The 12,696-nt window shown below is 33.4% G+C and overlaps 1 protein-coding gene across 2 annotated transcripts; it reads left to right on the forward strand.

The window, feature by feature from the left end:
* The first annotated feature begins 6 nt into the window (after nt 1–6).
* LOC112092625 lies at nt 7–9,220 on the forward strand. 2 transcript variants are annotated; one of them, XM_024169200.1, is made up of 3 exons: nt 7–135; nt 1,832–1,911; nt 8,470–9,220. In XM_024169200.1, exons 1-3 carry the CDS (start codon nt 40–42, stop codon nt 8,900–8,902), a joined length of 609 nt encoding a protein of 202 aa, XP_024024968.1. In that variant the 5' UTR covers nt 7–39; the 3' UTR covers nt 8,903–9,220. The 2 variants fall into 2 exon arrangements, with proteins under 2 accessions (XP_024024968.1, XP_024024969.1); XM_024169201.1 differs by having other exon boundaries at nt 1,868–1,911.
* The last annotated feature ends 3,476 nt before the right edge of the window (nt 9,221–12,696 follow it).

The following is a 12,696-nucleotide window of genomic DNA, read 5'->3' on the forward strand; positions in this document are numbered from 1 at the left end:
CTAAATCAGAATCCGTTTCTGGGGTGGGGGCCAAACGAAATGTGCGAAACGTTTCAACGGCTTTTTTTTAGGCGATGTTTGGGGCTGTTTCCTTTTGTCGTCTCTCTGCATGATCGAATGTGGACTCGCTCAGAGGTGAGTCTCTCAAAGATTATGGTTTTAATTTCCTAAATTTCATCATCTCTCTCATGCTCCACTTCCGGCGAATCACTGTTCTCCATGTATTGCTTATTTTTCGTGAGCATTTGGGCTGTTTGTTTTGTGCAAATTTAGGAGATCGTCTTCATTGTTATTGTTGTTGATATTATTATTATAATTATTTTCAATTTGCTGCTCAGATTTCTTTCTTGTGATTGTTTCAAATTTGGTACTATTGAATACGTTTTTTTTTTCAATTTTTTGGTTGATTGTTTATTCTTTTTTAATTTTTTGGTAGTACTTTCTGCTTCGTTTTTTCTTTCCCGTGTGAATCTGTAGATGAATGTAATGATTTCTTTTTCCCTTTTGCGTGAAAACACGTGTGGTATATGAAATTGAATAACAATTTCTGGATTTTTTTTATTCTCGTTTCTCTTGTTTGCCGAACTTCTCTCTCTCTCTCTCTCTCTCTTTTTGATTTTGATCAAGTTCATGCATTCATGTGTTTATATCACTGAACAGAGGTCTAGAGCTACAAAGATTTCCAAAACCAAACGATTCGTTTGGGCCCATGTTTGGTTGATTGGACGGTTTCTGGAACCGGGTACTCATTTGGGCTCATGTTTGATTGATTGGACGGATTCTGGAACTGGGGTAAATAATCGAGGCTGAGTGGTTGGATTTCCTCACGTAATGATTTTCTCAAATGATAATATATGTGTTTCTAGTAATTGCAGGGTGAAAATATGAAGCGGTTTAATTGGTCTGACGACCTATATTCCAAAATACATGTAGTTGTTGTTGTTTTTTTTTTTAACTCTATAATTTATATAGACAAATGCGTAATCTTATGTACACACACAAAATATAGGACGATCGATCAAGTAGAAGTATAGGATGGGGAACTCTTTTATAGAAATCTACGATTGATCAAAAGGTGTCTTGAACTCTGATATCCCTCACAACATGAATTTCTCTATGCTTTTTCGCATACAGTAAATTTCACAACTCCAACTTAAAGAGTAAATCTATGTTCCACTAAGAGATATCATGAATCAATTTATCAAATATATATTGTTTGTTATGTTTTTTTCTTCGTTTTTGTGTTTTTTTTTTGTTTTTTGTTTTTTTCTCTCTTCAAACCATGTTATTTTCTTTTCTATTTATCGTTAATAGTTTAGTTGTTTTTTTGTCGAAGCATGTTCTGAAGAATTTAGCTGATGTGGGAGTAAGAGATTGTGTTTGGGTTTAGTTACAAAATTAGTTATACAATCATCCAATACATGGCTATTTTAGTTTTTATTTTGATTCATTTTCAACCTTCTACCCTTGAGAAATGCTAGCGTCACTTCTTTATGTCGCTCTCTGTCACTTTCTTCATTCATTGTTTGACACGTGGACTCTACTAACACATGGACTATCTCGTTTTCTGTTTAAATAATAATATATCATGTTAGTAGAGTCCACATGTGAAATAATAAATGTAAAAAGTGATAGAGAGAGAGGCAGAAAGAAGTGACGCTATAATTTCTTTTCTACCCTTAAATATCTTCAGCTTGCCGACTTTACATGAAATTGGGATGTTCTTTATTTTTTATCTTTTTGTTGTTTCTTAGTTTTCAAAGTTTTTCCTTTCCTTATGTAGTTAAAGTTTACAGATTATTAGACATTGAGTCCGATTCCTTCATGACAGCTTGCCTACACTAGTGAAAATTATCTTTATGTACAGAAGGACCAAGGCATTACCCTTTTGCAAAGAGTGCTCAAAATAAGGTAAAGTGCTACTATATTCAAGTAAAATTTTATAAGGTTCTTTACTTCTACTTATGCAATAACTTTCATATTAGTATAATTGGTTGCGCTCCCACTACTTTGACATTTTGGCCTTGAATTTTAGTAGCAGAGAATTAAAATACTTTGTATTAAAGATTATTTTTTATTCAATGCTTTTTTAATCTTTGTGAAAGTCTCAAAAGGAAGAAAAATCCTGTCTTTTCATGCATTTTAAATGTTTCTTAGGATTCGTCTGAGCTTATAGTAACACATAAAAAATTTCCTAAGCAGGACAAAGACAATAAAATATGTTTAGGTGAAAAATAAAAACATTAGATTCTATTATAGACAGCTTAAGAATTCATTATTTTGAACAGTACTCTATTTCCCTTTTCTTCTGGTTAGTGATGTGGTGGATTCAACAGTTGAAACATTTTTCATTAAGTGTTTACTCATATTTCTTGTTATTCTCAAGTATCGTTGTTGATTATATATTGTCATCGGTTTGGTTTACCTGAATGTTGATTGCTGAATAAAATAAGAAGAGTTTTTGTTGAATTGTTAAACGTTTTCTCTCCCTCCCTTTCTCTCCAACTGCTATTAAACTCTCCAACTGCCATTTTTAATATAGTCTGAACTTAAGAGCTGTTAATTGAGAGATCTGTTGATTTGATATGAGTTAGACAGGGTCGTACCTTAGTACGCTCATCTCATTGGTTTTTTCAAGTGAGTTGATAATTTATTGCTCTTTGTATTTTAATTAAAAAAATATGATTGCAAATAATTTTTTCTTGACTTGAAATTTCCTTCGTTTGTAGTAATCTTTTTTGATCCAATGTATACCATGTGTGCTTTAGACGGGGTTGCACATGATTAGTGTTGTAACTTGCAAGAACTTCAGAAATAGTTTTAACTTTGTAAGAAAAGTGCATTGATAAAACTTATTGGAATGGCATTAGTTTTCTGTTTGAGGAGAACCTGAGCAATTTTTGAATAGGTTTAAGACCATAATTGATTACTATTGTTCTTATCAAAAAAATAATTGATTACTGCAATATTTTGTAAAATCATAACTTTTGAGCCTTTTGCACAGATCATTTGATGGTTTCTTAAAGGAATATAATCTTATAAGTTATGTTATTTAGCTACTTGCTTATTACGAACATTATATCTCAACAGTTCTTGTTTTAAAATAGATGATTTTTACTATTAGTTCCTTCTGTAATACTTTACCTTATCTCATGAAAATCTATTATCCATATTCTATATTCTATTACTCGTATAGATTTGAGTTCCATTTAGTTACTATTCTATAAGTCTTGGGTACTGCATATTAGGTTTACAATTTCTTTTGCATTTTTTTATAGTTATATTCATGTTATGTAGTCGTTTTCTATATGTGAGTGATAAAGGTGTCACCTTCTTTGCTTAGAAAAAAGAAAATAAAAAATAGTTATATATAAGCTTTGAAAGCAAGGTTTGCCTTTATGATTTTTTTCATCCTGGAATGAAAGACAATTCCAATTTTGTTGTAAATCAATATTCCTTAACCCATTCAAGACCTCTTATTATGACCTCATTATCCCTTCATTACTTTCCTCTTAATGTTGTGTATAATCTTCCCATAATACTCCTCTTAATATTGGGTGTAACATATGTAACCCATGTCTTTTCTTATTACCTCTACTTATGATACTTGGCCTATAAATAATGGATGTATGAGCATGTATTTGATATCTTTTACTGAGTTATTTTGTCTCTCAATTCTCTTATGTTTTATCTCTTGTTCTCTTTAGTTCCTTACAATAGTTTAGTTTTGCTATTGTTTTATAATACATTATCAACACGAGTCTCTAACCATCTTTATTACTTATTACTGATTGAAAAGTTTTGCAAGCTTCGGAGATCACTACAGATGCTAGTCTCATCTTCACATATATGCTGTAATGACCGGAAAAATTTATAATCTAATCCGAACAGTCCGGTATTTGACCGTAATTCTTTCCGGAACGGAAAGTAGTAGAAATATTGATGTAATAAGGAAAGTGCTATGTAGAAACTTTATATACGGGGTAAAATCTTCCGAAAAGTATAAAGTTATAATACGAATATTTCTACAGAGAAAATTAGTAAATATCAGTTGTGAATAGTGAAATATCAGCTAAAAGTTAAAAATTTTAACGGGTATATTTTAGTTATGAAAAATTGAAATATTTGGTAAATGACCAAATGACCAGTTAGAAAAAGAGTAGAAATATTATAAGGAAAATAGCAAAAGTTCCTGAAACAGAATTTTTCTGAGTCAGTTAAAGTGAGAAACTGTTAAAAAAATGAGTACCGCGAGGGTACGTGTTTTGGGCAATTCTGGATTGTTTAAAATGAAAATTTCAGAAAAAGAAATTGACTATTGAGATACTCAAGAGAAATGGGTTGAATATGAGAAATTTGACCCAGGGTGCTCGACAGTCCAGAAAAGCAGTATAGAACCTGTACTGGTTGTGAAATTATCAGTACCAAAAAGAGACTCATTTCGAGAAACGAAAAATTTGGTCTCGATAAGAAAAATGTGGGGAATATAGAACCACTTAAATTAAGTGTTAAACTTAATTAGAATTAGTAAAATTAAATTATGGGAATTAAAGTAATTTCTTTAATTTAATTTAGAAAGTAATATTAAGATATTATTAGAAATATTAATATAATATTCTATTACTCTTCAAAATGGCCTACGGATGACATTAGAAGCCAAAATTGACTATTGAGATACTCAAGAGAAATGGGTTGAATATGAGAAATTTGACCCAGGGTGCTCGACAGTCCAGAAAAGCAGTATAGAACCTGTACTGGTTGTGAAATTATCAGTACCAAAAAGAGACTCATTTCGAGAAACGAAAAATTTGGTCTCGATAAGAAAAATGTGGGGAATATAGAACCACTTAAATTAAGTGTTAAACTTAATTAGAATTAGTAAAATTAAATTATGGGAATTAAAGTAATTTCTTTAATTTAATTTAGAAAGTAATATTAGGATATTATTAGAAATATTAATATAATATTCTATTACTCTTCAAAATGGCCTACGGATGACATTAGAAGCCAAAATTGGTTTCTTTTCCTAAGTGAGGCCGAGAGAATAGAAAAAAGAGGGAAAAGAGGGAAAAGAGAGAAAATCAAGGGAAAATCAAGGAATCACCCGTTTTCGCTAAAATTTTTTCTGTTCAGCCCGGTAGAAACATAACCCGAGGCATTCTAGCGGAGAATCTCAACTTTTCAAGGTAAGATTTCGGATTTTTCTTGAGAAACTGCATGCTTTTCTGTTTTGATGAATAGTAACTCATCTCGGAAAAAATTCGTAAAACTGAAAAACGAAACCGAGGTTTTGTCGGGGACTATGATAGGAGTCTAACGTGTAAGTATTGAAACGATTGAACAAATTTGTTTAGATTAACACTAAAAATTCGAAATACACTAGAAATAGAGAAAATGTTGTTCGTTTTATGTTGAAATTTGTGTTCAGGAATGTGAATCTGGACTACGAGTACCGAAATCAGAAATAGAACGAGTTATTAAAAACTCGGGAAACTAGAAAAAACAAGGCGAAATTTTGCCGAAATTTCTAAAACCTAGTTAGTAAGTGTTGAGTTGAGAATTCGACTTTCGAGATTGAGTAACAGTTTTAAAGCTCGGAAGTGAATAGATTATGATTCGGAAACCGAGAATAGGTGTAATTTGCCTCTTGAGCTAGAATTCGGCCTAGAGGGGTTAAGTTAAAAAATGAGTTGAAATTGGATTTAGGAATCCAAGTATGAGAAATTTTGATGCTTGGAATATGTGGTTAATACCTATTTCTATGAAACAAGTTTTGGCACGAGAGCCAAAGCAACGAGAAAGAACTTCTAGCAAGCAGGAATCCTAGCGGATTAACGGTAAGTATAGACATTTATGGTTGTCTAGACTCGAGTAAGTTGTAGTTAGACTTAAACTATGAATTTATTTATGTTCCTAAGTCTATGTGATTACATGTGATTATACGTGTTTGGAGGGCTTAGTGCTCTAAATTGCAGAAGGGCGACATATGGTTATCCTTATGCACAGTTAAAGTATGCAAGAAGTATTATGCATTTTTATGTTAGCATGTGCACGTAGAGAAACGTTGCATATCATTCAGTAGAGAAAAAGACTAACAGGTCGTCGGCCTCCGCAAGGGAAGAGAATCTCACAGAGTAGAGATTCTGACTAGACCAGACAGTAAGAAATGACCAGTAAGGTAAAAGACTGACGGGTCGTCGGCCTCCGCAAGGGAGGAAAATCTCAAAGAGTAGAGATTCTGACTAGATCAGACAGTAAGCAGGGGCCTATGCCCACAAAAGTAAGAACAGAAAGATAGAAAACAGTTTAAAGCATGTTTTACACGAGCATATTTGCATCATAACTCTTAATGTAATTTTATTAGTTATGATGTATGCATGTTTATACTTGCTGAGCGTTAATTCATCAGTTTACTCGTGTACAGGTAAGAAAGGTAAACAACCAGTCATATAGTGGTTTGCTTGATGGACAGGCGGAGGCAAGGGTGGTGGAAATGTCATGGGTACACGGGAGTGGTCTTTACTACGCTTGCTTAGAAAACAATTTCCGCTGCAGATTAATGTGATATAGAATACTAGTATGTATGTTCAGTTCTAAGAAAAAGATATTATAACCATTGTCTTAGTAAAGAACAACGGACTGTAATAAGTTAAGACAAGTTTTCGGGAACTAGTTTGATATCCGAATCCTTAAAGTAATAGCGAGATATGTTATTAGTGTAACAACATAACATGTGAAGAACCCGAGGGTTAAAGTAAAGAAAAAAAAATTTCTTGTATATGAACGTAATAAAAAGAGACGATAGTCTAGAAATGAGTAATGGATTAGACTATAACTTAGCCTATTAGTAGTAGTATAAGGAATGGCGACCGCGCCGCGAGGCACGAGTCGCCACAGTTGGTATCAGAGCGGCGTTCCTACTCCTGCCAGGATAAGTCCCGCACCTATGCTTCTGCGGAGTCTATGTAAATTAGTTTATGAACTAAAACTGAGAATTGCTTATTTCTTTTGGCAAGACAGAACAGGTACCAATGGATCGATCACATCCATCATCCCGGTTAGTGCCCACACCACAAGAGAATACGTTGTGGGGACGGGTAAGAATGTTTCTAACCTCACGGTTTCGACAAACAGAGAGGTCGGTACCCACTCCTACTAGATATAGTCATCTACCAGTGGATCGGGAGTTAAGGGCTCTAGAGCCCATGGCGGCCGAGGCTACACACCGAGCAAGGAGTGTCGTTTTGACTACAGGTCGAGCCGCAGCCAGGTTCTACACCTGTAATCCACCTTCCTTTGATGGGCTTTCACATCCCACCAGAATTAGGGATTGGCTGCACCGTGTCGAGTACGTGATGCGAGCCTGTGACTTAGCTCGAGAGGAGTGAATTATGCTCATAGCGAGTCTGTTAGAGGGCAATGCCCTAATCTTTTGGCAAGCTTTGGATGATGACGAAATAGCGGAGATGCAATGGGAAGAGTTTTGCCACATGTTGAAGCATCAGTTTCTTCCCCAGGTCATGCCATCAGAGTCGGCACCACAGTAGAGTGGAGAGACACAGAGCCAAGTGAGTGTAGCCGTGACCTACACCCAAGCTCGAGAGTTTATCATACAAGCCGAGAGGGCTAGTATGAGATCGGATGAAGCCGTTGTAGCCTATATAGCGAGAGTCTTGACAGAGGTACTAGCTCTGAATCGGATTTTTAATCTAAGTGAGGAGGAGTGGTGTCAGATCCTATGGAGAGGTCTGACGGAAGAGTACCAGCGTCGGCTAGTTCCGTGATCGGATCAGACCCTCACACAGTTTATCGCCGAGGCGAAGCATTGTGAGCTCCAGATGCTAGAGGAGAGGACAGGGCTACCGGCGGTCAGGCGAGACTTCCCGTTTTCCAATACCCGTATCAGGAGACATGACGTGGAAGCCACTACCTCTCGACAGTGACCGAGACCCGAGATAGAGGCAGCGGACGAGCCTATGACCGTTCGGCGAAGATGGACCTACGTTGGGACTGTTGGTGAGGAAACTAGTGGTAACCCTCAGTTGGATCCCGAGGAGGATTCGGAAGAAGACCCTGAGGAGGATTCGGAGGAGGATCCTGAGGAACACTTAGATGATGAGGATTAAGTTAGGACTTAGCGTTTTATTTATTTGAATATGACGCAAGGTTATGTAAATAGTATTGAGAAATTTAGACTAACGATGTTTTATGTATGATGTGATATGTATGAAATGGGACATACATAATAGATTTGAACGAAAGGCTTAAAAAAAACCTTTACTTTTGTGATGATTTGTATATGATGTGATATGCATGATATGAGGCATGCATAATGGGAGAACATATAGAATGTATGTTTTGCTAATTGATATGAGAATGAATGATAGTTTAAAGTATTGCCAGTCAAGGAACTTTTGAAGCGGTTCTTTTTGCACTTAGACTAATGATGTTGCTCTTTAAGTGATATAGACACAGCAACATGGTTCGTACACGTCCAAAGAGAACACAAGCAGAACAGATTCCTCCAGCACCAGACGTAGCTGAAGAAGTAGCAGGTCTGAGGGGGCAAATAGCAGCCCAGGCTGAGGAAAGCAGACAGTTACGAGAATTGCTTACCCAGTTGATTCAGGGTCAGCAGGTTGGAGGAGCACCCCCTCCGCAGGCTGTGCCAGCACAAGCCGCCCAATCTGAGCAACCCGCAGAGAGGGTTGAACCCCAAGAGCCTGTAAGGGGTGAGATGGGGCATCGAGAAATGATCCCAAGGGAACCATTGTATGTGAAGTTTAAGAGAATGGTACCTCCAGAGTTCGATGGGTTAACAGATCCACTCGAAGCTGAGGAATGGTTAGCATCCATTCAGACAGTGTTTGAGTTTATGAAACTCACCGATAGGGAGAAGTAGTTTGACTTGGTCAACACATTATAAGGGCCAAAGGAGAAAGAGAAAATAGTTATTATATGGCCTATTCGATTTTCATAATAATATGGCCTAGTGTGATGGGCAATTACATGACTATGAAAATGACCATGTCATTATCGTCTTAATAATGAGAAAATAATCAACAATGGAGATAAATGTGAAATCTCTTATGTAAGAAGAGACATGTACGAGGTAAATATTGCTCGTTATGTGTGAAAATGATGTATTAGAAAATATTTACTCTCTTTCAAATTGTAACAAGACAACTATATGAATAATTATGACGCACCAAGAGATATAATGAGTATGATTGAGAATATTGATCATTTTGAAAATCCCTACATGTAATATTGCTTGAAAAAAATCTTTCTACCATCAGGGGGAGGGAAGTTGTAGTTGGATATTATTGATCCTTGCATGATTTGAATGCTTAAGCATTGCAATGCAATTTTGAATTTTTAATATGACAAAGAAAGTGACTAAATCACTTCTCCAACTGTTGATGTCATAAATTGGATTCAGGTCTCTAAATGACAATTTGTTAGCTTATCAGTTTAAGATAGGCTTGAAGCGTTGAGGACTTACTTGGTATACAGTGCCATATATATTGGAAGAGAGAAAAACTAGTAAAGAAACTATATGATATACTCCTGAAATATTCTAAATTATAAGATAACAAAATAAAAAAAATTAAGCAAAGAAATTATTCTAATGAGAGGGTTTATATTTGGGGTTTAAAAAATCTAAGAGAATGAGAGTAAAAGAGGAGCAAAAAGAAAAAATTAAGAGAATATTCGTGGAAGTAACTCTATAGACAAGTGGTGCCAAAAAGAAAGGAAAAAAAAAAAAAGAAAGGTAAAATCCCGTTCGTAGAAATATTCGTAGATAAATGGAGTTAAAAGAGAATGGAGGAAAAAAGTTTAAATAAATAGAAATAAAATAAAAGTTAAAGAATGGAATTAGAAAGAAATGAAAAAGATTAAAAAAATGAAAGGCGCAAAATGAAAGTAAGAAAAAAAATGAGGGGCAAAACACTAAATCGTCTTTATTAGACGACGAAGGGTGAATAATATGCCTTAAGAGTTATTTGCACGTATTAAATAGTATTTGATGTTTTTATACCATAGATAATGAATAAAAAAATAATGAATATAAGAAAAATTTTACTTGAAAATTTAACAAGAAAAAAGGTTCTTTACACAAATAGTTTTTGATAATAAATTTCCTATTTTTAGACCAAATGTAGCACGAATAAAGTATAGGATTACGGTTTATGAGATATTAAATAGTAAAGAAACAAATAGATCCATAGAAAGAAAAAAGTTGAACTGGTTACACATTTTGACTTTTTATTTTATATACTTTATTTTTCTCAAAACTTTTTTTATTACTTTATTATTTTGAAAACCTTACATTTGTGTTAAATTCATTCTAAAAATAGATAGTTTATTAATTAAGGAGTTAAAATCGTACATTTCATTAACCAAATAAAATTTTGATTTAGTTTTTAAGTTAAAAAAAAACCCAAAAGCATATAGCCATATTCCCATGCACACAAATAACTTGACAGCTATGGAAGTAATAAACAGTGAAATGATAAAATAACTCAATACACATATAATCGTAATTTAAATCATAATTGATCATAATTGATCATAATTGAAGAGATTATTCCAGTGAGGATTATTGAGATTGGAGGTTTCATAAATCTATAATAAAGCAATAAAGTTTAAATGCGGAGAAATGAAAGAGGAACAAAAAAAGTAGAAGAGTATTGGAGGTAAGAGATTATGGTAAAATAAATAATGAAGTCAAAATGTAATAAAGAAAAAAATAAAGCATTGAAAAAGGAAAAAAAAAAGGTAGAAATTCATTTGTAAAATACATAATACAATAATAAATAGATAGAGGAAAAAAGAATAAAAAAAGTAAAACGCAAAAATAATAGAGTTAAAAAAAATAAAGTGGTAAGTGGTTAGGGTAACAAATTATAGTAGACAAATGAAGCAAAAAAAAAAAGAAAAAAAGGTAATGCAAGAGAAAGAAAGGAAAAAATGTTAAAAAATTAACAAAAAGGGATGCAAAAAAAAAAAAAAAAGCAAAAGGGAAGAAAAGAAAGAAATGAAAAAAAATAACTCTTTGGACTACTAAAACTGCACAGTGGCTCATTGATCTACTCTTTTATATATAGTATTAATTTTGGTACGTGCGATGGACGTATTTAGTTATAATTGAAACTTTTATAATGTAAAATACAAACAACAATTAGCAAGAAAAAAAATATGAAAATTTTTACTAAAAGAGATTAAAAAAATATACATTGAGTAGTAGTATGCTCGTCCAAACAAGTAGCGGCGAGCGAAATGGGAGCAGCCTAAACCGCGAAAACGGGGTTGTGGGAGAGCAATACAAGCGTCGTGCTGCTAGGCGAAGCGGTGGAGTGCTGCCCCCTAGATGGCGAGAGTCCAGTAGCCGAAAGTATCACTAGCTTACGCTTTGACCCGAGTAGCATGGGACACGTGGAATCCCGTGTGAATCAGCAAGGACCACCTTGCAAGGCTAAATACTCCTGGGTGACCGATAGTGAAGTAGTACCGTGAGGGAAGGGTGAAAAGAACCCCCATCGGGGAGTGAAATAGAACACCTAACTCCACCACAAAATGTAGAGTTTGAATCCCCAACACATTATTTTTCTTTTTTAAAGAAGTATATGTTAATAGTATTTTAAGTGAAAAAGGTATGTTTAATCACATAAATACATGAAACATTCTAAATTTAAGATAGGAAAGTAAAAAAATAAATAAATAAAGGAGTTGAAACTTAAAAATGAAAAAAAAGAAGTAAAACACCTAAAAACTTGAACCACTATAGGATGAATATAAATTATGAAATAAAAAAATAGAAAAATAAAGGAGTTAACACTTAAAAATAAAAGGGAAAAATAAAGCACCTAAAACTCATTGTTTTGAACTACCATAAGATGAAGAACAACTAAATATCTACTCTTTTATATACTTAGAATTAGGATTTAAGATTTAACACGCAGAGAAAACAAAAGAAAGAAATAAAAGCGTTAAAACAAAATAAAGCACCAAAAAGGTTATGGAAAACAAAAGGATAAAAGAAATAATGGAGAGAGAAGGGGGGGAGAGAAGAAAAAAGAAGCATTAAAATGGTGCATAAATGACCATAAAAAATTGAATGATATTGTTTTCACCCATTTTTTTTATATTTTCACCATTTATCATTTGTATAAGATAAGATTTAATATTATGATTACGATAAAAAGTGAAAAAAGATAACATATGGAGGCCCATAATCTACATTATTTACTAATGCATATTGTTTTTTTTTTAATTTTAAGTATTTGAAAAGGAAAAAATAATTAAAAAAATGAGAAAAAAATAATTAAAAAAAATGAGAAAAAAAGTCGAAAGAAAAAAAAAACCAAACCATTTCTTAAAAAACAAAAACCGAAAAGGATCCAAAAAGCTTCTACTCTTTTATAATAATATATAGGCTTAGTTTGGTAGTGCTGTAGATTTTAGAAAAATTACTTTTAGCTGTGCTGAAGGAAGAAGCAGTTGTTACAAAAAATAACTGAGTGTTTGGTAAACTATAATTATAATAGCTATGCTGGTTTCAAAATTAGTATAATAGCGTTTGGTAAATTATAAAGTTGAATTGTTGAGTATAGTTAAAAATTACAACTATATTATATTATATTATAATATAGTATAATATATATTTATTATTATATTTAATCTAATAAAAAA

Source organism: Morus notabilis, unplaced genomic scaffold (assembly GCF_000414095.1).
Source record: "Morus notabilis unplaced genomic scaffold, ASM41409v2 Scaffold717, whole genome shotgun sequence".
Taxonomy (NCBI): domain Eukaryota; kingdom Viridiplantae; phylum Streptophyta; class Magnoliopsida; order Rosales; family Moraceae; genus Morus; species Morus notabilis.